The sequence below is a fragment of the Aotus nancymaae genome, unplaced genomic scaffold (assembly GCF_030222135.1).
Source record: "Aotus nancymaae isolate 86718 unplaced genomic scaffold, 86718_ANA_hifiasm-v0.15.2.pri h1tg000028l, whole genome shotgun sequence".
NCBI classification, from domain to species: domain Eukaryota; kingdom Metazoa; phylum Chordata; class Mammalia; order Primates; family Aotidae; genus Aotus; species Aotus nancymaae.
Genome location: NW_026988441.1, coordinates 6,004,116 through 6,028,790, shown reverse-complemented (window position 1 = coordinate 6,028,790; position 24,675 = coordinate 6,004,116). Strand labels below are relative to the sequence as shown.

At 53.8% G+C, this 24,675-nt stretch overlaps 1 protein-coding gene across 1 annotated transcript in view; it reads right to left on the bottom strand.

Annotated features, from left to right (window-relative positions):
* Nucleotides 1-24,675, bottom strand: part of TEAD2 (TEA domain transcription factor 2) — a 41,134-nt gene that overhangs the window by 1,123 nt on the left and 15,336 nt on the right. The window contains exons 3-13 of the mRNA XM_064381055.1: nucleotides 20,036-20,273; nucleotides 19,569-19,633; nucleotides 17,616-17,678; nucleotides 15,291-15,302; nucleotides 14,647-14,763; nucleotides 14,492-14,550; nucleotides 10,106-10,170; nucleotides 7,532-7,674; nucleotides 6,004-6,177; nucleotides 2,077-2,244; nucleotides 944-1,096 (exon numbers count right to left, since the gene is read on the bottom strand). Coding sequence (XP_064237125.1) covers nucleotides 944-1,096; nucleotides 2,077-2,244; nucleotides 6,004-6,177; nucleotides 7,532-7,674; nucleotides 10,106-10,170; nucleotides 14,492-14,550; nucleotides 14,647-14,763; nucleotides 15,291-15,302; nucleotides 17,616-17,678; nucleotides 19,569-19,633; nucleotides 20,036-20,273 — 1,257 coding nt within the window. The remainder of the gene's footprint in view (nucleotides 1-943; nucleotides 1,097-2,076; nucleotides 2,245-6,003; nucleotides 6,178-7,531; nucleotides 7,675-10,105; nucleotides 10,171-14,491; nucleotides 14,551-14,646; nucleotides 14,764-15,290; nucleotides 15,303-17,615; nucleotides 17,679-19,568; nucleotides 19,634-20,035; nucleotides 20,274-24,675) is intronic.

Here is a 24,675-nt window from a genome sequence, read left to right as displayed (position 1 = left end):
AAGCTATCACAGGACACCAGCAGGCCTCTTTTCCATCTCCAGGAAGCAGGCCCCCACCATATTATGTTCCCCAAGAGAAAGGGATGCCCAACAAGTCAGGTGCCCTGGGCAATGGGGGTTACCCTCAGCAGAGGGTTGGCAGTGATGATGTATCACGTCTCAGGGTTAATCGGGTTCCCATCACATCACACTCCCCAGGTAAAAGGGGTCCCCATCATGTCACAGGTAAAGGGAGAACCCTCCCTTCAGGTTCTGCAGTCAAGGGGTCTCTGCCTCAGCACAGTCCCCAACGCTAAAGGGGCTCCCACCATATCATGTTCTCAGAGAAGCTGAGGCTCTGCCTTAAAGTGCCCTCCAGTCAGCTTCCCCAGGGAAGGAGGGACTGCCTGACATGTGAGCGCTGTGGGGCTGGGCGCGGTGGCTCACGCCTGTAATCCCAGCACTTTGGGAGGCCAAGGCAGGCAGATCACTTGAGGTCAGGAGTTTGAGACTAGCCTGGCCAACATGGTAAAACCCCATCTCTACTAAAAATACAAAAATTTGCCAGACGTGGTGGGGCGTGCCTGTAATCCCAGCTATTCAGGAGACTGAGGCAGAAGAATCGCTTGAACCGGGGAGGTGGAGGTTGCAGTGAGCCGAGATCATGCCACTGTACTCCAGCCTGGGTGACAGAGGGAGACTCCATCTCAGAAAAAAAAAAGAGAGTGCCGTGACATCCCTACTATATCAGTTCCCTGGGTGAAGGTGTCACCTAAACCAAGGGTCAATTGCGGGGTCTCCACTGTATCAGTTTCCTGGTTAGAAGAGCCTCAGGCTGAGGGTTCACTTCGGAGTCCTTGCTGTGTCCGTTCCTGGGTGAGGAGTTCCCCTAGACTGAGGGTCTGTTACAGGTACTGTCCCTTGACATCCGGGGGCCCCACTCCAGCTCAGCCCCGGGCATCACCTGGAGGATGGTGAAGTTCTCCAGGACGCTGTTCATCATGTATCGCTCGGGCAGCTGCCGCAACTTGTGCAAGAAATTCACCAGGTACTCGCACATGGGTGAACGTAGCAGGCGGTACACAAATCTCCCGTCCTCCAGTTGGGCCCGTTCCGTCTGAACCAAGGGGCAGGGAGTGGGGAGAATGGTGGCTGAGAGACACACGGGTCACCCCAGGAACTGAGCTCCACTCTGTACCTGTTAGATGCCACCACACTGACTCCCACTGCTCCTCCCTCACATCACCCCACCCACAGTGACCAGAGACTGGACCTGAACCCTTGGGTATCCAGCTCAAGATCTCTGCGCCTGCAAATCACAAGCCCCTCAAAGTTATGCTCTGAACCCTCAAAGACCTCTGAACTCCTCTAACCTCCCAGCCCCCAGATGCCCTCCAAAGATCCCTCCATGACATCTGCAAACTCTATCTGACCTCTAAACTTACTTCCCCAAGTCTCCAGCAACCCCTAAGTGTGACTTCTGTTTTGTTTTTTGTTTGTTTGTTTTTTGAGACAGAGTCTTGCTCTGTCGCCCAGGCTGGAATGCAGTGGTGCAATCTCGGCTCACTGCGACCTCCACCTCCTGGGTTCAAGCGATTCTTCCGCCTCCGCCTCCTGAGTAGCTGGGATTACAGGTGCCTGCCACCACGTCCGGCTAATTTTTGTATTTTTAGTAGAGACGGAGTTTCACCATGTTGGTCAGGCTCGTCTCAAACTCCTGACCTTGTGATCTGCCCACCTCGGCCTCCCAAACTGCTGGGATTATAGGTGTGAGCTACCTCGCCAGGCCTTAAGTGTGACTTCTGAACCTTCTTGCCTTAGGAACGTCTCCATATCCATAAGACCCTTCTCAATCTCCGTGACTAAATCTCTATACCACACATTCCCCGTTAGCCCTCAGAATGATTCCTACCTGTGACTTCTGAACTCCACAACTGCTCCCAACTCATGCATTAAACCCTCAAAGAGGCTGGGAGCCATTCCCTCCATGTGCACCCCCAAATGCCTGAGCCATCATGACTTCTGATCCATTCTGCACCCCCGAGTGGTGGGTGGCTGGGTGCTCACCTGCCCAGAGCTCCACCCCTCCAGCCTCACCTCCACCTTCTCCACCACCTGCTTGCCAAAGGAGCAGACCTTGGAGGAACAGGTGAGGGTCATGTGTTCCAGGCTCTCATACTGGCTGCTCACTCCGTAGAAGCCACCACTGCTGCTGCTGCCACCGGCCCCCGCCTCCTCACCACTTGGGCCCCAGTTCAGGTCCGCCTGGGAGATGGGAAGGCACAGATGAGTCAGAGGGGATATCCCTTATAAACAGTGGGGACTGCCAGGCATGGTGGCTCACGCCTGTAATCCCAGCACTTTGGGAGGCCGAGGCTGGCAGATCACCTGAGGTTGGGAGTTTAATACCAGCCTGACCAACATGGAGAAACCCCATCTCTACTAAAAATACAAAATTAGCTGGGCATGGTGGTGCATGCCTGTAGTCCCAGCTACTCGGGAGGCTGAGGCAGGAGAATCGCTTGAAACTGGGAGGCGGAGGTTGTAGTGAGCCAAGACTGCACCATTGCACTCCAGTCTGGGCAACAAGAGCAAAACTCTGTCTCAAAAAAAAAAAAAAAAACCAACAACAGTGGGGCCTCCATTACCCCTGCAGTTCCCAGCTCAATTCCTCAAGCATTTTGTTTTGTTTTGTTTTTGGAAACAGGGTCTTGCTCTGTCACCCAGGCTGGAATGCAGTGGTGCAATCACAGTTCACTGCAGCCTCAACCTCCTGAGCTCAAGTGATCCTCCCACCTCAGCCTCCTGAGTAGCTAGGACTACAGGTGCATGCCACCGCATCCAGCTAATTTTTTGTAAAAACGGGGTTTTACCATGTTGCCCAGACTGGTCTCAAACTCCTGGGCCCAAGTGATCTTCCCAAAAGTGCTGGGATTACAGGCATGAGACACCACCACACCTGGCTTTCAAAGTTCTCCAAGGTCTGGTTTCTGGAGGAGATCCACTGCCCATCAGTGTTGGAGAAGTCTGGGTCCCCAAAATGGTCTTGGCCCTCTCTCCCCAGTAACCAAAGGAGCCCTGGAATTCAACCTTTTTCTCTTGAAGCCACTTAAGAGTTCAGCCCCTTCCAAGGGCCTGGTTACTAAGGCAGCAGTTACTCCTTAGCAACCAGTTGAAGATGGATACCTCCCTCTGAGCCCCTCTCATCCCATTGCTAAGGCAAGTGGCTACTCCCTAGCAACGGAACCTCATGGAGCCCGAGGAGGCCTGACTCCTCTTCAGAGGACCTCCCCACAGCCGAATCTGAGAGGTCAGACTCCCTCCATAACGCCAGTAGTCAAGTGCATAGACAGCTGGCCAAGTGTCACTAGGCCAAGTGGGGCCTAAGGAAGCCTAAGACCTCATCACACCCTTGTTCTGAGTCACCTCCTTGAGAGGCATGCCTCTTCCTCTTCCTAACTTTTTTTTTTTTTGAGATGGGGTCTTGCTCTGTCACCCAGGCTGGAGTGCAATGGTGTTATCTCCACTCACTGCAACCTCTGCCTCCTGGGTTCAAGCGATTCTCCTGCCTCAGCCTCTCAAGTAGCTGGGATTACTGGTGCGAACCACCACGCCTGGCTAATTTTTTGTATTTTTAGTAGAGACAGGGTTTCACCATGTTGGCCAGGCTGGTCTCAAACTCCTGACCTCGTGATCTGCCAGCCTTGGCCTCCCAAAGTGCTGGGATTACAGGTGTGAGCCACTGCGCCCGGCCACTCTTCCTAACTTTAGTTGCTAACACTTCACCAGGTCAGTTTTCTCAGGGGCCCGACTCCATCCCTCACTATGGCAAAACCAAAGGCTTTACCAGCTGCTCTTCTGAACCCCTTCAGCAGTTGGGCTTCCTAAGAGGGTGGCTGTCCAGACCTGGGACCTGATGAGGCCTGTCTTCAACCCCAACAATGCCTAAGCCCTCAGCTGCATTTCCCTAGAGCAGTCTCAGGCCTCCATGTCACACGGAGGAAAGCTTCAGAACCATGACAGTGACATTCTCAGCAAGAATAGTAAAGTTCAGCCCCTCGGCAGGCTTCCTTTTTTTTTTTTTTTTTTTCTTTTTTTGAGACAGGGTCTCATTCTGTCACCCAGGCTAGAGGGCAGTGGCACAGTCTTGGCTCACTGCGCCCTCCACCTCCCAGGCTTAAGTGATCCTCCCGCCTCAGCCTCTGGAGAAGCTGTGACCACAAGTATGCACTGCCATGGCCAGCTAATTTTTTCATTTTTTGTAGAGTTGAAGTCTCATTGTGTTGCCCAGGCTGGTTCTCAAACCAGCCTCTCACCTTAGCCTCCCAGAGTGCTGGGAAGTTAGGAGTGAACCACTCCATCTAGCCAGACTTTCTTCTCAGAGACTACATCTCTCTACCACCCTTATTACTATGAGAGCTAGCACCCCTCAACATCCAGGCAACATTTATTAAGCCCAGGCCAGGTGCTGTGGCTCACACCTGTAAGCCTAGCACTTTGGAAGGCCAAGATGGATGGATCACTTGAGGTCAGGAGTTCGAGACCACCTTGGCCAACGTGGTGAAACCCCATCGCTACTTAAAAATACAAAAATTAGGCTGGGAACAGTGACTCACACCTGTAATCCCAGCACACTGGGAGGCCAAGGTGGGCAGATCACCTGAGCTCAGGAGTTTGAGACCAGCCTGGCCAACATGGCGAAACCCCATCTCTACTAAAAATACAAAAATTAGCTGGTCATGGTGGCAGACGCCTGTAATCCCAGCTACTCGGGAAGCTGAGGCTGGAGAATCACTTGAACCCAGGAGGCTGAGGTTGAAGTGAGGTGCCATTGCGCCATTGCACTCCAGCCTCGGCCACAAGAACGCAACTCCATCTCAAAAAATTTAATTAATTAAATTAAATTAAACACATTGTTTGAGCCCCTGCAGTGTCAGTCCTCATAGTGGACACTAAACCATGTAGACCTAAGAAACACCCAAGATGGGCCCTCTTAGTCACAATTATGTAAATAGCACCTGACATCAGGTCTGTATATAGAAGCGCTTAGGCCGGGCGTGGTGGCTCAGGCCTGTAATCCAAGCATTTTGGAGGCCAAGGTGGGCAGATCACCTGAGGTTGGGAGTTCAAGACCAGCCTGACCAACATGGTGAAACCCCATCTTTAAAAAAAAAAAGTGCTTAATAAATGATTGCTACATAAATATAGGACTTGGCCGGGTACAGTGGCTCATGCCTGTAATCCCAGCACTTTGGGAGGCCAAGGGGGGAGGATCATTTGAGGCCAGGAGTTTGAGACCAGCCTCGCCAACATGGTAAAATCCCATCTCTACTAAATATACAAAAATTAACCAGATGTGGTGGCAGGCTCCTGTAGTCTCAGCTACTCGGGAGGCTGAGGTAGGAGAATCGCTTGAACCTGGGAGGCAGAGGTTTCAGTGAGCCGAGATCCAGCCACTGCACTCCAGCCTGGGTGACAGTGAGACTGTCTCAAAAATAAATGAATGAATGAATAAATAAATACGGGAAATGACAAAGCCACTCCATGGCTCCTTCAATCACTTCTCAAAGCCATTCTCTAGCAACAAGGTCTGGTGGAACTGACGCAAAGCATCAGTCCCCTCTTTAGAGACCAGAGCCTCCACAAGTCCACTGGCTAAGGCGAGGGGAACGTTTCTTAGCAGCAAGGCTTGGTGCAGTCAGGTGGGGCACAGAGAAGCCTGAAGTGAGGCAAACCAATGCCCAGGATCATATGAGTTACACAGCCGGGTAACTAAGCATATCAGTTACATGTGGCAATGTCTAGTGGGATCCAGGGAGGCCCCAGCACCTCCAACCCACCCTGGGGGCTGCCCTCCTCGGTGTTCCTTGTGGCAAAGTGGGCTGACACTCCAAGCCATGAGGACTGACCGGTACATCCCAGACTGACCTGGTAGGGCTCGCGACTGTCTGTCTTAGGGCCAGAGGTCTCTGCTAGGACACCACAGGATTTGTGAGCACTTTGGGTTTTGCTGTGAAAACCTACCCAGAACTTGACCAGGAAGAAGGCGTGGGGGGGCCCACGATCATACAGCTCCCGGAGGCCACCTTTTTTCTCGGGGAATTTGTCGTAGATCTGCCGGACGTCCACGCTCTCGAGCGGCGGCGCTCCGGGGCTGGGGCAGTGCTGGCTAATGTGCACGAACAGGTGCCTCTGGTACTGAGGAGGGTTGACCGTGGGTGAGAAGTTGGAGGTGAGCTGGACCTCCAGCCCGTGCTGCCTGAGCCTACCTCATGCCGTCACCATCCCCACAGCTCTAGCCAGCTGTTCCACACTGTCCACCCAGCACTGGGCTGGACCTCCACCCACTGTCCCCACTCCTGCTCCCGCACTCACAGTCCCCTGCAGCCCCAGCAGTCCCATAGTCCCCAGCTCCCTGCCGTACCCCCTCAACTCCATCCTCACTGCCTCAGCCTCAGCTCAGGCCTCCCACCCTCACCCCAGCCTCCAACCTGGCCTCCCCAGTTCATCCCTCACGTGGTTCCAGAGCTGACCCTGGCCCTCCCCTGGTCACAGCCCTCTCATAATTCCCAGCACCCTCAAGACAAAGCTCACACTCCCTAGGCCTGGTTTTATATAGAACAGGTGCTCATAAATGTTCAGTGGATAGATGAGTGTGAATGAATGGGAATCCACAGAGGTCTTAGGATTAATGTTTTGACTGACGTTTATATGGTGTGGCAGAGACTGATATGTGTTCACAAATCTTGGTTCCTTGACACAGTGCGAAACTGCATTTCCCAGGCTGCTTTGCAGTTAGGTGTGACCACATGACTAAGTTCTGGTCAATGGGATGTGACCAGGTCTGACAGTTGACACATCCAAGCAAGACTCCTAAAACCTCCTGCACAATCTTAACTCTCTCCTTTCCTCAATCTGCTGGGCAGATGCAGAGGCTCCATCAGCACATTCTGAAGCCTTGGAAAATGGCAGGACCACAAAATGGAAGGAGCCTGTATCCCCAAATCACTTGAGTGCCAGGCTCCTGCTGAACTTACATTGAAATGCTACATGAAACTTATCTGGCATTCAGTCCCTAAGAGTTAGGAGCTGTTTCTTCTAACAGCCCACTCCATCCTAGCCCAGGAGAAGCTCAAGCACAGAAATAAGACCTTTTCCAAGTTACTAGGATGCATCGCAAAGCCTAATGAACAGTAGAAACTCAATATGTTTGATGAATGAATAAATTATGTTCTGAGGAGTTTTTCAGAACTTCCCAACTTGTCACCCCATGAGCTTCCAGTTCTTTATGCTACTAGTTCTCAAAATACAGTCCCCAGACCAGCTGCCACAACTCACCTGGTAGCTTATTAGAAACACAAATTCTCAAGCCCCACATCACATCTAGCACATCAGAAATTCTGGGGATGGGGCCCAGCAATCTCTGTTTTAAGAAGCCCTCCAGATGATTCTGATACATGCTAAAGTTTGAGAACCGTGACTTTATACCTTCCCTCCCTGTCATCCTCTATATAACAAAATCCCTCAGTGACTATACCTAAATTTCACTCACAGAATCAACTGCATCCGGCGGTTCCACAAAGGCTGAGAACTCTACCAGCTGCAACCGGGCAGTGCCCAGGGCCCGAGCCTGCCAGGCTGGGGGTGATGGGGCAGGTGGGGGCAGGGGTGAGAGGGCTTGGGGGGGCTCGTACCCTAGAGAGAGAGAAGAAAGAACAATACAAATTGCTAACAGTTATTGAATATATCAGGTACTGTTGTCTCTTGCCTGCCTCCACTTAGAAGCTGAAAAAGCTAAATACTCACTTTCCCAGCCTCCCTTGCAGTTAGAGGTGGCCATGTGACACAGTCCTAGCCAATGAGACGTTAGGGGAAATCTGCTGGGGGGCTTCTGGGAAGGAGTTTCTTCCTGAATGAAAAAGACAGAACTTTGGGAGGAGAAAGCTTTTGGCCCTGGCCAAGTCCTGCTTGGGACACTGATATGGTTTGGATATTTGTCCCCTCCAAATCTCATGTTGAAATGTGATCCCTGGCCGTGGCTCATGCCTGTAATCCCAGAACTTTGGGAAGCTAAGGCAGGTGGACCACAAGGTCAGAAGATCGAGACCATCCTGGCTAACATGGTGAAACCCCATCTCCACTAAAAATACAAAAAATTAGCCGGGCATGGTGGCAGGTGCCTGTAATCCCAGCTACTTGGGAGGCTGAGGCAGGAGAATCGCTTGAACCTGGGAGGTGGAGGTTGCAGTGAGCCAAGATCATGCCACTGCACTCCAACCCGGGGGACAGGACAGAGCAAGGCTCCAACTCAAAAAAAAAAAAAAGAAAGAAAGAAATGTGATCCCCAAGGTTGGAGATGGGGCCTGATGAGAAGTGTGTGGGTCGTGGCGGCGGATCCCTCATGAATGTCTTGGTACCCTCCCTAAATAGTAATGAGTGAGTTCTCACTCTTTGAGTTGATGTCAGCTGGTTGTTTAAAGGAGCCTGGCCTCACTGTCTTGCTCTCTCTTGCCATGTGACATGGTGGCTCTCCTTCCCCTTCCACCATGATCCTAAGCTTCCTGAGGCCCTCACCAGAAGCAGAGGCTGGCAACATGCTTTCTGTACAGCCTGCAGAACTGTGAACCAAAAAAAACCTCTTTTCCATATAAATCACCCAGTCTCAGGCATTCCTTTATAGCAATGCAAATGGACCAACACAGATATGGTGCCTGGAGTTGCAACAGCCATCTTGGGACAATCAGACAGACATCAGGGGGACTACAGAGATGCCAGTCCTGATATTGCTAGCCCACACGGGAACAGCGCAACTCCAGACTTTTTATTTTATGGACTCATGACCTGAATGCTTTTACTATTTAAGGCATTGTCAATTTGGGTCTTCTGTTACTTGCAGCCAAAAGTATTCCTAATTGATAACTCTATGGAAACTAAGGGAACTAGGGACTCCCTCTTTGACTGATCTGAGTTCTCAGAGCCATATCAGCGTGGACTTCCAGAAGCCATCTTTGCTGTCAAGTAGCTGAGTCTGCCTGGAAATGAAGCCACCACAGTGGAAAGCAGATCAAAGTAATTCCTGATGCCATCACTTGAGCCGCTGGATCCAGCCATGCCTGAAGCCACAATTCTGAATTATCAGTTACTGGAACCAATAAATCAATAGATTTTTCTTTCTTTCTTTTTTATTTTTTGGAGAAGGAATCTCGCTCTGTCACCCAGGCTGGAGTGCAATGGCACAATCTCAGCTCACTGCAACTCTGCCTCCCAAGTTCAAGCAATTCTCCTGCCTCAGCCTCCCGAGAAGCTGTGGTTACAGGTGCATGCCACCACACCTGGCTAATCTTTGTATTTTCAGTAGAGGCAGGGTTTCACCATGTTGGCCAGGCTGGTCTTGAAATCCTGACCTCAGGTGATCCACCCACCTTGGCCTCCCAAAGTGCTGGGATTACAGGCATAAGCCCTAACACCAGGCCTCTTCTTTTTTGAAATGTTACTTCACCTGGCTTGATTTGGATTTCTATCACTTGCAGGTGAAAGCATCTTGACTAACACACCTCCCCAATGTCTCATAAGCTAGCAAGTGGCAGAACACAAACCCAGTGTGCATGGCTACAAAGACCATGCTCTTAACCATCACACATTCCACCACTCAGCTCTCCAGCACCACCCTGCTCCCCTGCCCCCAACACACACACCCTGCCTCAAAGCTGGGCTTCAGTAAGAATGTATCCCCCAATTGGCCAGGCACGGTGGCTCATGCCTGTAATCCCAGCACTTTGAGAGGCCAAGAAGTGCAGATCACAAGGTCAAGAGATCGAGACCATCCTGACCAACATGGTAAAATCCCATCTCTATAAAATTACAAAAATTAGCTGGTGTGGTCATGCGCACCTGTAATCCCAGCTACTGGGGAGGCTGAGGCAGGAGAATTGCTTGAAACCAGGTGGTAGAGGTCGCAGTGAGCTGAGATCGCACCACTGTACTCCAGCCTGGCAACAGAGCATGACTCCGTCGCCAAAAAAAAAAAAAAAAGAATGTATCCCCAGTTGATGGAAGGTTGAAGAAAAGGCAGTAGGGGTCGAAGAGAGAGAGGGAAGACAAGGGAGGGTGGACCGAAGGATCTTACCTGGGAGGTCAGTAGATGGGGGAGTCAGTGACAAGGAGAACGGTGTCTGTGAGAATGGCTTCACGCTGAGGGAGAAAGGAAGCCAGGGGTCAGCCAGGTAGAAAGATGCTAATGTCACCAGCAAATGTATACTAAGAGGCCACAAGCCAGACCCTGTGCTAATACATTTTGTGCACAATCTCACTGAAGCCTCATAGCCCATGAGGTAGGTTGAATCACTGCTCTTCTCATTGTACAAACGAGGAAACTGAGGTATAGAGGGTCAACTGACCTGCCGAAAGTCACACAGCTGAGAGGCAGCGGAGCAGGAACTTGAACCCAGGTCAGTCTCAGCCCGGTATCTCAGGCTTTTGATGATGACATTTTGGTATCTCTCACAAAATGTCGGAAAGAGAAGAGAAACCGGCCGGGCATGGTGGCTCAGACCTGTAATCTCAGCACTTTGGGAGGCCGAGGTGGGTGGATCACTTGAGGTCAGGGGTTCGAGACCAGCCTGGCCAACATGCTGAAACCCTGTCTCTTCTAAAAATACAGAAATTAGCCGGGCATGGTGGCAGGCAGGAGGCTGAGGCAGATTTGCTAGAACCTGGGAGGCAGAGGGTGCAGTGAGCTGAGATCATGCCATTATACCCCTGGTGACAGAGCAAGACTCCATCTCAAAAAACAAAAAAGAAGAGAAAAAAAGAAACCAGTGCTAGGATTACAGGTGTGAGAGCCACCACACCTGGCCTCCTTTTCTTATTAATTCTTCGTTTATATGTTTATTGTCTGTCTCCTCCAGGCCCCAAACATATGAAGCTCCATGAAGGCAGGGATTCCACCTGTCTTACTCACTGCTGTGACCCCCAAACCAAGCACAGAATCAGGCACTTAGCAGGCACTCAGCAAATACTGGACTGGCCTCCTCTAGCTTCTTGGAACCCAGCAAGATCTAGCTCAGGACCTTGTCACATGCTATTCTCTCTGCCTAATATATTCCCACTCCCATTCTTTTTTTTGGGGGGGTGGTTTCACCATGTTGCTCAGGCTGGTCTCGAACTCCTGACCTCAGGTGATCCACCCGCCTTGGCCTCCCAAAGTGCTGAGATTATAGGCCTGAGCCACTGCACCCGGCCTCCCACTCCCATTCTTCACCTGGCTAAGTCCTACCCAGGCTTCAATGTTACCTTCTCAGAGAAACCCCTAGAACTTTCTCCTCCACCCCAGAACCTGCTGTGGTTCTTCACAGCACCTCACACACTCTTCAGTTTTCTGTTTATGCAGGTGACAATTTGATTAACACTCATTTACCCCATTTCACTAACAGCTCCATGAAAGCGGAAACCCCAGGCTCAGTGCGGTGCCTGCCCAACCCTCTACCTTCCAGCTCAGCACCCTCCCCTACAAACCCTCACCTCCCAGGGACTTGATCTGATGCTTCCCATGTCCCCATTCAGCAGCAGCTCCCCAGTGACCTTCCTTCTCTCCCAGTCTGGATCCCACAGCCTGTCACTGCACTCTTTCTTTTTTTTTGTTTGTTTTTGAGACAGAGTCTTGCTCTATCGCCCGGGCTGGAGTACAGTGTCGAGGTCTTGACTCACTGCAACCTCCGCCTCCTGGGTTCAAGTGATTCTCCTGCCTCAGTCTCCTGAGTAGCTGGGACTACAGGCGCACGCCCCACGCCCAGCTACATTTTTTTGTGTGTTTTTAGTAGAGACCAGGTTTCACCATGATGGCTAGGATGGTCTTCATCTCCTAACCACGTGATGCCCCCACCTCGGCCTCTCAAAGTGCTGGGATTACAGGCATGAGCCACCATGCCTGACCCTCACTGCACTCTTCCTCTGGCACTCTGGCAATACTGTCAACACTCCTGTCTCACCATCTGGCAGCCACACTACCCAACCAATGTGAAGCCTGGATCCATCAGCTCCTCTCTGGGCTGAAAAATACACCCCAGCCCCGCATGGTGGCTCATGCCTGAAATTCCAGCACTTTTGGAGGTCGAGGCAGGGGAATCACTTGAGCCCAGGAGTTTGAGACCAGCCTGGCCAACAAAGCAAGGCTCCATCTCCACCAAAAAAAAATCAAAAAATTAGCCAGGCATGGTGGTACACGCCTGTAGTCTCAGCTACTTGGGATACTGAGGCAGGAGGATTGCTTGAGCCCAGAAGGCTGAGGCTGCAGTGAGCCACGATCATGCCACTGCACTCCAGCCTAGCCAACAGCGCAAGATCCTGTTTTTAAAAAAAAAAAAAGAAAGAAAGAAAAAGGACTTCCCATGATCTTCTGGGGCCCATTTCTATTCTTGCAGGCTAGAAACACATCCTGTCACCTCAAGGCTCTCTCAGAACTGAAAAGGACACTCCCACTTACCTCTGGACCCATTTTCTTCCTTCTGAATCTAAGAGAAGACTATAACCTCTGTTCTACCCTCAGGTCCAAGGACCACCTAATGGAGGCTGGGCACGGTGGCTCACACCTGTAATCCTAACACTTTGGGAGGCCAAGGCAGGTGAATCACAAGGTCAGGAGTTCAAGGCAGCCTGGCCAAGATGGTGAAACCCTGTCTCTACTAAATACAAAAATTAGCCAGGCATGGTGGCAGGCGACCGTAGTCCCAGCTACTCGGGACGCCGAGGCAGGAAGGGAGAATCACTTGAACCCAGGATGCAGAGGTTGCAGTGAGCCAAGATCGCGCCACTGCACTCCAGCCTGGGCAGCAGAGTAAGACTCCAAGTCTAAAAAAAAAAAAGAGCCACCTAATGGGATGAAAATTAGCCCTCCCATGAGCCACAGCAGTCTCTGGACCTATAGTTGCCTTTCCTATGAGCCTCTAGGGCCCAGGCAATGCCTCTGGAAGGCCACCATCCCCACGGATGGCCCCTCCACAGCCTTCCCACTCACCAAGTGCCATGCTGAGCTCTTTTTTTTTTTTTTGAGACGGAGTCTCGCTCTGTTGCCCAGGCTGAAGTGCAGTGGCGCGATGTCGGCTCACTGCAACCTCCGCCTCCCAGGTTCAAGCGATTCTCCTGCCTCAACTTCCCGAGTAGCTGGGATTACAGGCATGCATCACCACGCCCAGCTAATTTTTGTATTTTTAGTAGAGACGGGGTTTCACTATGTTGACCGGGACAGTCTCAATCTCCTGACCTTGTGTTCCGTCCGCCTCAGCCTCCCAAAGTGCTGGGATTACAGGCGTGAGCCACCGCGCCCTGCCATGCTTAGTTCATTTTATCCCTAAACCTGCTCTCCACACTGCACATCTCCAGACAGCCCCACCAACTCCACTCACCAGTCAGCGAAGACGCCATCCTTGCCTCCTCCTTCCTTCCCATCCCTCCTCCTATCTCTGACCAGGGACCTCCTCCCTATCCCAACTCAGACCTAGTCCTGAGTACTTATTATGTGTCAGCTCCCATTCTCATCACTGTCCACATGTTAAACTCGCTTATTCCAGGCTGGGCGCGGTGGCTCACGCCTGTAATCCCAGCACTTTGGGAAGCTGAGGCAGGTGAACCACGAAGTCAGGAGTTCAAGACCAGCCTGGCTAACGTGGTGAAACTCCGTCTCTACCAAAAAAACAAAAAATTAGCTAGGTATAGTGGCAGGTGCCTGTAGTCTCAGCTACTCAGGAGGCTGAGGCAGGAGAATTGCTTGAACCCAGGAGGTGGAGATTGCAGTGAGCCGAGATTGCACCACTATACCCCAGTCTAGGTGAAAGAGTTGAGACTCCATCTCAAAAAAAAAAAACAAAAAAACCAAACCTCATTTATTCCAACACCAACACAGTGGGGGAGCTACTATTATTATTATTATTATTTTTTTTTTTTTGCTCACCTTCAACTGTCTTGATTGAGTTATAGGGAGATATTATTATTATTCCCATTTTAGAGATGAGGAAACTGAGGCTTTGAGCATTGAAGTCACCTACCCAAAAGCCTATAACCAAGAAAGGGTGGAGCTAGGATTCAAATCCAGTAACCTGGCTCCACACTCTGTGTTCAAAAGGGAGATGGGCCAGGTGCAGTGGCTCACGCCTGTAATCCCAGCATTCGGGAGGCCAAAGTGAGTGAATCAATGGAGACCAGGAGTTCGAGACCAGCCTGGCCAACATGGCAAAACCCCATCTCTACTGAAAATACAAAAATTAGTTGGGCATGGCGGTGGGCACCTGTAATTCCAGCTACTTGGGAGGCTGAGACAAGAGAATCACTTGAACCCAGGAGGTGAAGTTGCAGTGAGCTGAGATGGTGCCATTGCTCCCCAGCCTGGGCAACAGAGCAAGACTGCATCTCAATAAATAAATAAAAGGGGGAGATTGGAGCCAGAAGGTGGAGTGAAAGTAGTCTCTGTCAGGCTGTGAGAGTGGGAGGCAGGTGCAGAACCAGGACACATAGTACTCACTCTGGAACATTCCAGGGGGGCCCAGAGCCCCCAGACCAAAACTGGAAAAGCTCAGAGGCCTGGAGAGGACACAAAGAAAAATGGTTAGTCAGTCCCCTGTGGACAGCTGCGGCCCCATCCATCCCCCTTTGCCCCCAAGTCCCACAGTCCCCAACCTGGACCACCTGAGGCCCGGTGGGACCCAGTTTGGCCTGCAGGGAAGGTGCAGAGATGAGCTGGGCAGAGGACATGGTCGCCATTGTCTGGAAAGCCTTGTCCTTGGAAACCTGGTCCTGGAGGAAGAGGTGGAAGTTCCCATGAGTGGGGCATGCCAGTCAACATGGCAAGAGGGGGACGATGCTGGGGTGGGGTGAGAATGGGGAGGTGCAGAGGTGGGGAGTCAAGGCAAAGGGTTGGTGCCCAGGCATGGTGGCTCACGCCTGTAATCCCAGCACTTTGGGAGGCCAAGTTGGGCAGATCACTTGAGGTCAGGAGTTCAAGATCAGTCTGGCCAACATGGCGAAACCCTGTCTCTACTAAAAATACAAAAATTAGCCGGGTACGATGGCGCACACCTATAATCCCAGCTACTAGGGAGGCTGAGGCACGAGAATCGCTGGAACCCAGGAGGCAGAGGTTGCCATGAGTGGAGATCACACCCCTGCATTACAGCTTGGGCGACAGAGCGAGACCTTGTCTCCAAAAAAAAGGCAAAGGGTTGGGGGAGGGTTGAGCCTCTCACCGCAGCCCTCTGCCCCTTCTCAGGATGGGGTACTAGTCTGGAGTGAACGTGGGTAGTAGGATGGGCAGGGGGACTTACCACATTCAGGGCCTGCCCGTGGGGGTGGGGGAGGGTGCCAAAGGAGGAAAGAAAACATGACTTAGGAAGTGTGGCCTGGACTCCCCGACCTCCCTGCCCTACCCGCCCGCACAGCCCCGCCACCCTGAGCTGAGCAATGCCAGGGGATGGATGCAGAACAGGAAGTGGAGGTGGCCAGCCCTGGAGGGGAAAAGGGGCTCCCTGCCCAGAAAGACATCGATGAGGGTTTCCAGAACAAGGAAAGCCAGAAGGTTCCCAGATGTCCAGGCGACAGGAAATGAGAATTTCAGAGCCAGTGGGAAGACGAGGTGAATGTTTCCTAATCCAGACAGAACTGATAGGTAACAGAGAAGGCTGAGAACAGGACGAAAAGGAAGGGTTTCAGATCTAGAGAGAAAGAAAGGGAAAGCTTCTGGGTATTTAACACACACCCCCCCCCACACACACACACCCCACCCCCCCCCACACACACACAATAACAGGAAGCTGGCTGGGCGCGGTGGCTCACGCCTGTAATCCCAACACTTTGGGAGGCCAATGTAGGCGGATCACAAGGTCGAGAGATAGAGACCATCCTGGCCAGCATGGTGAAATGCCATCTCTATTAAAAATACAAAAAATTAGCTGGAGGTGGTGGAGTGTGCCTGTAATCCCTGCTACTCAGGAGACTGCGGCAGGAGCATCACTTGAACCCAGGTGGCAGAGGTTGCAGTGAGCCAAGATTGCGTCACAGCACTCCAGCCTGGCAATAGAAGGAGACTCCATCTCAAACACACACACACACACACACACACACACACACACACACCAGAAAACGACTGTCCCCAAGTCCAGAAAAAGAGACAGAAAAACCCTGCACACCCAGAAGGGGAAGAAAATGAGGGTCTCAGGCCAGGAGGAGCCAGGAAATCCAAAGGATGAGGAAAATAAAATGGACAGGGAATCTCCACCAGGAAATGAAGATTTACGGTCATGAAAAGAGTAGGCAGGCCACACGAAGCCCAGGAAATGGGAAAAGAAACCAGGGGAGACGACGACGACTTCACAGCACGAGAGGGGGAAGAAGGGGAAGAAGGAGACCGCCAGGAAGTGGGAAAGGAGGGACAGGAGCTGAGGGAAGGGAGGGGACAGGAACAGTAGCCAAGGGAGAGGACCGACGGCTCATCCTTCCCGCCGTCCTGAGCGAAGCCTTTAGCCCCTCCATGCCACCGCTCCCTGCCCAGGGTCTCCGTGACTGCATCACCATCCCTACCCAGGTCCCTTTGTGGCCACTGACTCCCACCCAAGATGTCTGCACATCCTGCCCGTCCACAGAGGTCCCTCACCTGAGGTCTCTGTCCCTCTCTCTCTCTGGGCCTCTGTCCCTCTCTCTCTCTGGGCCTCTGTCCCTCTCTCTGGGTCTCTGTCCCCCTCTCTCTCTGGGTCTCTGTCCCCCTCTCTTTCTGGGTCTCTGTGCCCCACTCTCTCTGGGTCTCTGTCCCTCTCTCTCTGGGCCTCTGTCCTCCTCTCTCTCTGGGTCTCTGTCACCCTCTCTCTCTGGGTCTCTGTCCCCCTCTCTCTGGACCTCTGTCCCCCTCTCTCTGGGCCTCTGTCCCCCTCTCTGGGTCTCTGTCCCCCTCTCTCTCTGGGTCTCTGTCCCCCTCTCTTTCTGGGTCTCTGTCCCCCTCTCTCTCTGGGTCTCTGTCCCTCTCTCTCTGGGCCTCTGTCCTCCTCTCTCTCTGGGTCTCTGTCCCCCTCTCTCTCTGGGTCTCTGTCCCCCGATCTCTCTGGGTCTCTGTCCCCCGATCTCTCTGGGTCTCTGTCCCCTCCTCTCTCTGGGTCTCTGTCCCCCTCTCTCTCTGGGTCTCTGTCCCCCATCTCTCTGGGTCTCTGTCCCCCATCTCTCTGGGTCTCTGTCCCCCTCTCTCTCTGGGTCTCTGTCCCCTCCTCTCTCTGGACCTCTGTCCCCCTCTCTCTGGACCTCTGTCCCCCTCTCTCTGGACCTCTGTCCCCCTCTCTCTGGACCTCTGTCCCTCTCTCTCTGGGTCTCTGTCCCCTCTCTCTCTGGGTCTCTGTCCCCCTCTCTCTCTGGGTCTCTGTCCCCCTCTCTCTCTGGGTCTCTGTCCCTCTCTCTCAGTCTCTGTCCCTCTCTCTCTGGGCCTCTGTCCCTCTCTCTCTGGGCCTCTGTCCCCCTCTCTCTAGATCTCTGTCCCTCCCCCGGGCCTCTGTCTCCCACTCTCTGGGTCTCTGTCCCCCTCTCTCTCTGGGTCTCTGTCCCTCTCTCCGGGTCTCAGTACCCCCGACAAGTCTCTGTCCCCCTCTCAGGATGTCTCCGTTGGTCCCTACCTTCAACTTGGACTGTATTTCCCTCGATTTCCTTCGGGCCAAAACCTGGATGTGACTAGAAACCTGGAAGGATCAACAGAGAAGCAGATTCAGGCCGTGGGCTCCTGCCCTGTGCTCACTGCCCCTTCCCTCCCCGCAGGTGCCTCACTGAGCTGCTAGAACACGAAAGGTGACAAACACACTGAAGACAAGGCCAGATGTGGTGGCCTGTAACCCAGCATTTTGGGAGACTGAGGCGGGTGGATCACAAGGTCAGGAGTTCGAGACCAGCCTGGCCAACATGGTGAAACCCCATCTCTACTAAAAATACAAAAATCAGCCAGGCGTGCTGGTGGCGCATGCCTGTGATCCCAGCTACTCTGGAGGCTGAGGCAGGAGATTGCTTGAATCCAGGGGCAGAGGTTGCAGTGAGTCGAGATCCCACCATTGCACTCTAGCCTGGCTGACAAGAGCTAGATTTTGTCTCAAAAAAAAAAAAAAAAAACCACACTGAAGATGAGCACCAACTCGGGAGCTTGCGAACACAGATGTCCATAAAGGAGCTGACGAACACCACGGATCCTCCCCGGGCCCATCCCACCCAGGCTTCCTTCCCCTCCACCATGCTCTCTGTGGCTCCTCTGCCTCTAACACAACTGCTAGAAAAACAATCGATCCCCAAATAGGCACAGTGAGAGCACACTAACAGGTGTGCTGATACAGTTCAGATGTTTGCCCCTCCAAATCTCATGCTGAAATGCGATCTCCAATGCTGGAGGTGAGGCCTGGTGGGATCGGATCACGGAGGCAAACCCCTCATGAATGGCTTAGCACCATCTCCTTGATGATGAGTGACTTCTCTCTCAGTTCACTCAATATCTGGTTGTTTAGTCTGGGCGCAGTGGCTCACGCCTGTATCCCAGCACTCTGGGAGGCCGAGGCAGGCAGATCACCTGAGGTTAGGAGTTTACCAGCCTGAGACAAACATGGAGAAAGCCCATCTCTATTAAAAATACAAAATTAGCCAGGCGTGGTGGTGCATGCCTGTAATCCCGCTACTCGGGAGACTAAGACAGAATTGCTTGAACGCGGGAGGTGGAGGTTGCAGTGAGCCAAGATCACTCCACTGCACTCTAGCCTGGGCGACAGAGCTAGACTCTGTTTCAAAAAATAAATAAACAAATATATAAATAACCCAGCCTAGGGTAATTCTTCATAGCAACACCAACGACTAATGCACACACCGAGAAGACAGAGGAAGGCGCAGGAATTAGCTTCTTTTCTTTTCTTCTTTTTTTTTTTTTTGACAGAGTTTTCGCTCCTGTCACCCAGGCTGGAGTGCAGTGGCGCTATCTGGCTCATGGCAACCTCCGCCTCTCGGGTTCAAGCAATTCTCCTGCCTCAGCCTCCTAAGTAGCTGGGATTACAGATATGTGCCACCTCGGCTAATTTTGTATTTTTAGTAGAGATGGGGTTTCTCCATGTTGGTCAGGTTGTTCTCAAACTCCCCACCCCAGGCGATCCGCCCACCTCAGCCTCCCAAAGTGCTGGGATTACAGGTGTGAGCAACTGCGCCCAGCCCTTTTTTTTTTTTTTAAGACTCAGTCTCACTTTTGTCCGTCACGCAGCAGTGCAATGACATGATCTCGGCTCACTGCAACCTCCGCCTCCCAGGTTCAAGCAATTCTCCTGCCTCAGCCTCCTGAGTAGCTGGGACTACAGGCGCCTGCCACTACACCGGGCTAACTTGTATTTTTAGTAGAGATGGGGTTTCACTATGTTGGTCAGGCTGGTCTTGAACTCCTGACCTCAGGTGATCTGCCCACCTCAGCCTCGCAAAGTGCTGTGATTACAGGCGTGAGCCACCGTGCCAGGCCAGGAACCAGCTTCTTCCTTGAACCCGAACCTGCCCATAGCAGGATGACCCTAAGACCGGCCCATCCCAGACAGAAGCCCACAAGTCAATTCTGAGACCTGTTTTCGAGTTCGGGTCTTCCCTGTTCTCAGCTTGATGTAGCGGGCAATCAGTTCGTTCCGACCTGAGGATTCAAAGAAGGAACAGAGTTAGACCTTCCCCTAACTCTGTGTGGGGAAGCAGAACTTCCCCACAGCAAGGACACCAGGGAAGAAGAGAGCAGCAAGGGTCCCCAAAGGTCTGCAGTAACTGGCTGTGGGTCCCCTCAGCTACATGGAAGCCAGACTGCTTGGGTTCAAATCCCAGCTCCATCACGCACTAGCTCTGTGTGACCATAAGCAAATCACTTAACCTATCTGCACCTCAGTTTCCTCATCTGTGCAATGGTGATGCTAGCTCCTACTTCAGAGTCATTGTGAGGCTGTAATATATGTTCCCATGAGCAGGTGTTAGAGCTCCATTAGCACTGGTTACTGTCATTATTAATGGGGGGTGGGGGCGGGGCAAAAGACAGGAGCAGACTCACCATACATCTTGCCTTCATCGGACAAAATAATTTTCCGGCGGCCGCAGGGTGGGTAGATGGCCAGAGCCTCCTGGAAGCTCTGCTCAATGTCTGGACTCCACACCCCCTCTGCATCCGGGCCCCCGTCACCCCCGGCCCCCTCACTGCCGCCGGTACCCTCCTCACTGCCTTCCTCACTGCCCGTCCAGCCACTGCCATCATCCAGGGGGGCCCCAGCCCGGGGTTCCCCCATCTGGGCCTGGAGAACACAGAACTCAGCAAGCTTCCCCCGAACCCCACCCTCCAAGCTTCCCCCGAACCCCACCCTCCGGATCACTGGGTCTGCAGGAGGAGGGAGCTGGGGGCCTGGACTCCTGGGTCTGAGGGAGGAGGGGCTGGTGCCTGGACTCCCGGGTCTGAGGGAGGAGGGGCTGGGGGCCTGGACTCCCGGCTCTGAGGGAGGAGGGGCTGGGGGTCTGGACTCCTGGGTCTGAGGGAGGAGGGGCTGGGACCTGGACACCTGGGTCTGAGGGAGGAGGGGCTGGGGGCCTGGACCCCTGGGTCTGAGGGAGGAGGAGCTGGGGCCTGGACTCCTGGGTCCAGAGGAGAAGTGGCTGGGGGTCTAGACTCCAGAGTCTGAGGGAGGAGAAAGAGCTGGATTTCTGGGAAAGCCAAGAGTGGAAGTGTTCTCTGAGTTTGCAGAGGAACTTAAATTGTGATGAAGTCAACCACGTTGATTACACTAGAGTGATTACCCCAGAGGAATGCCAAGGGCCATGAGGGCTAAAGGTTAGGGTATGAATTAAAGGTTTAAAAAAGACAGGAGGCAAGAGCTAGTGGCGGGGAAGGAGGGTGTGGTGAAACTTTCCCAGTCCCACCTCGAGAACAGGTGCGAGAATGTGAGCAGCAGCTGCAAGAAGAAAGAGGGGTCAAGTAAGGTTGAGAGGAGGCCTAGAGAGAGGGACAGAGACCCAGAGAGAGAGGGGGACAGACCCAGAGAGAGAGAGGGACAGAGACCCAGAGAGAGAGGGGGACAGACCCAGAGAGAGAGGGGGACAGAGACCCAGAGAGAGAGGGGGACAGAGACCCAGAGAGAGAGGGGGACAGACCCAGAGAGAGAGAGGGACAGAGACCCAGAGGGAGAGGGGGACAGACCCAGAGAGAGAGGGGGACAGAGACCCAGAGAGAGAGGGGGACAGAGACCCAGAGAGAGAGGGGGACAGAGACCCAGAAAGAGAGAGACAGAGACCCAGAGAGAGAGAAGGACAGAGACCCAGAGAGAGAGAGACAGAGACCCAGAGAGAGAGGGGGACAGACCCAGAGAGAGAGGGGGACAGAGACCCAGAGAGAGAGGGAGACAGACCCAGAGAGAGGGGGACAGACCCAGAGAGAGAGGGGGACAGAAACCCAGAGAGAGGGGGACAGAGACCCAGAGAGAGGGGGAGATAGAGACCCAGAGAAATAGGGGGACACACCCAGAAAGAGGGGGACAGAGACCCAGAGACAGAGGGGGACAGAGACCCAGAGAGAGGGGGACAGAGACCCAGAGAGAGGGGGACAGAGAACCCAGAGAGAAGGGGGACAGAGACCCCGAGAGAGAGGGGGACAGAGACCCTGAGAGAGGGGAACAGAGATCCAGAGAGAGGGGGAGATAGAGACCCAGAGAGAGGGGGAGATAGAGACCCAGAGAGAGGGGGAGATAGAGACCCAGAGAGAGGGGGAGATAGAGACCCAGAGAGAGAGGGGGACAGACCCAGAGAGAGAGGGGGACAGAGACCAGAGAGAGAGGGGGACAGACCCAGAGAGAGAGGGGAACAGAGACCAGAGAGAGGGCGACAGAGACCCAGAGAGAGGGGGACAGAGAACCCAGAGAGAAGGGGGACAGAGACCAGAGAGAGAGGGGAACAGAGACCCAGAGAGAGGGGGAGATAGAGACCCAGAGAGAGGGGGAGATAGAGACCCAGAGAGAGGGGGAGATAGAGACCCAGAGAGAGGGGGAGATAGAGACCCAGAGAGAGAGGGGGACAGAGACCCAGAGAGAGAGGGACAGAAACCCAGAGAGAGAGGGGGACAGAGATCCAGAGAGAGAGGGGGACAGAGATCCAGAGAGAGGGGGAGACAGAGACCCAGAGAGAGAGAGATAGAGACCCAGAGAGAGAGGAGGATACAGACCCAGAGAGAGGGGGACAGAGACCCAGAGAGAGGGAGACAGAGACCCAGAGAGAGAGGGAGACAGAGACCCAGAGAGAGAGGGAGACAGAGACCAAGAGAAGAGATGGTGGGGGGGAGGGGGGAAGTGGAGGACAGAGACCCAGAGAGAGAAAGAGAAAGAGATTCAGAGAGAGGGCGACAAGAGACCCAGATAGAGGGACAGATACCTAGAGAGGGCAGGGACAGAGACTCAGGGCAGCAGCTGAGGCCGAGACCAGGAGAGACCCACAGAACCACAGGCTGAGGGACAGGGGCGCCCTGCCATCAGCAGAGCCAGAACAAAGGGCCCAGGCGTCCCCTCCCCCAGCTTCCCACATCCCCCATCAGGGGAGGGGCCGGCCTGGGCGACTCCCCTCCGGCCCAGGGCCCCGCCCCTCTCCTCCCCTCCCCCGTGCGCCGTGGGCTCAGATCCAACTCAAGTTCCCAGCGACTTTCTGGAGGCCAGGAACAGGGAAAACTTTTTCCAATACAGTCAGATCCCGCCTCCCCGGAGGCTCCATGTCCTCCACAGCTTTCCCAGGACCCCAGAGTCCAGGCCCCCATTCCCCTCCTCCCGCGGACCCTTGCAGACAAAGACCCCAGGCCAAGCCCACTGACGCTGCGGCGTTCAGGACCCCCGTAGGCCAAAATCCCAGCCCAGCCCTCCCCCATGTGGCCAGACAAAGGGACGGTGGAGCCGGGTAAGAAAGGTCCCCCTAATTTCCCGCCCCAGACCCTAAACCTCCAAAGAGGCAAGACTTAAGATCCAGAAAGCCCCGTCACCTCCCCTCGGCAACCCCAGAGGCCCTCCCTTTTCCGTAAGAAGGACCAGATGCCCCCAAGATTACAACTGGGTCCTTCTCACTCCAAAATGACACCGCACAGACACTCGCACGCCCCACACCCCGCCAGCGCCCTCGGTCCGCACCCGCTCCTATGCGCACGCCCAAACTCAGACCCAGCCGCAGGCACCCTAACTCCGACCAGAGTTCCCAATCCTCACTAAGGCTCGGTCTGGGGCGCAAACTCGGGGCCCCGGGCAAAAAGAGGGCGGCAAGCCCTTTGGAGAGGGTCCCGCAAACGCACGGCTCACCTCCTAACCAGCCACTCCCCACCCCAACTCACACACCCCAAAGCAGGATCCCCGACTCCCGCCGGCGCCTTCCTACCTCCCGGCCAGGGGCTGGGGAGCCGCGGGCGGGCGGGGCGCTGCGAGGGAGAAAGTTGCCGGGAGCTTTGTTTGGGAAAAGTGGGAGGGACCGGAGGGGGGGCGGGCCCGGGCGGCGGACAGCAGGAAGGGGTATCCGACTGTGACAGTTTGGGGGAGGATTTTTGCTTTGGGAGAGATAAGTCTATCTCGGGGCTGGTAGGAACTCAGGATTTGGATGCTTGGGAAAGGAGCGGGGTTGGGGCTTCGGACTCCAGGTCGGAGGGAAGAGGTTGATGGGAGCCAGGAACCCCTGGTCTGAGGGAGGAGAGGCTAGGAGCTGGGACTCCCGGGTCTGGGGGAGTATGGGGCTGGAGATACGGACTCCTGAGTCTGAGAAGGGACGGGGCTGGGGTTTCTGAAATCCCGGCTACCCTCTAGTGTTTGTGTATTGGGGGGTGTGGAAGTGATACGAATATAATGAATCTTTACTGTTCAGCTCTACTTTTTTTTTTTTTTTTGAGGATTGGGGTCTCGGAATGGGTTTCCTATGACAACACGGTGTAATCTCAACGCACTTAAGAGTCGTGGGCAAGACCACTAGGAGTTTATTGGAGGCCCACGTAGGTGCAGATTCCTCCACAGGCGTCAGTGGACTAGAGGTGGCTGGCGGCTGTCCCAGGACCGGGAAGAGAGCTCTGGTGCCTTGAGGGAAAACGGCTTAAGGCCCGGTCCCTTACGGGTGAAGGGCTGGGTGTTCAAAATTACGGGACTAGAGGGGGCTAGGGTCCGGACCTGGGGTCCTCAGGGAAAAGGGAACTCGGATTCCGGGTTCCCTGGAAGATGAAATAGACGACTGGATTTAGGGTTTCCGAAAAGAACGGGACTTTTTAGTGGAACCGGAGCGGGAAAACCAGAAGGGACACGGAGAAAAGGCTCCCGAGACAGATACAAAATTAGAGTGAGAACTAAAAGGGCTGCTCGTCAGAGCATATAGACCCTTAAAAAATAAATAAATAAATAATAAATAAATAAATAAAAGGGCTTCTCGGATTCCGGCGTCTCCAGCAAGAGGAGCCTAAGACTGGAACTCCGGGTGCTAAGGGCAAGAGCTGGAGAGCAGGGGCGTGGCCCACGTGCAGGGGCGTGGCCACCTGCGATTGGGCGGGACTCCGAAAACAGGGCCGCAAGCAGAAAACGCAGACAGGACTGGGCCCCCAGCGCTCAAGTCAACCGACAGGGGCGTGGTCTGATTGTGTGGGCGTGGCCAGGGACTGAACTCACGGCTCTGGCTTAAGGGGTGTGGTGAACGAAGAATGGGGCG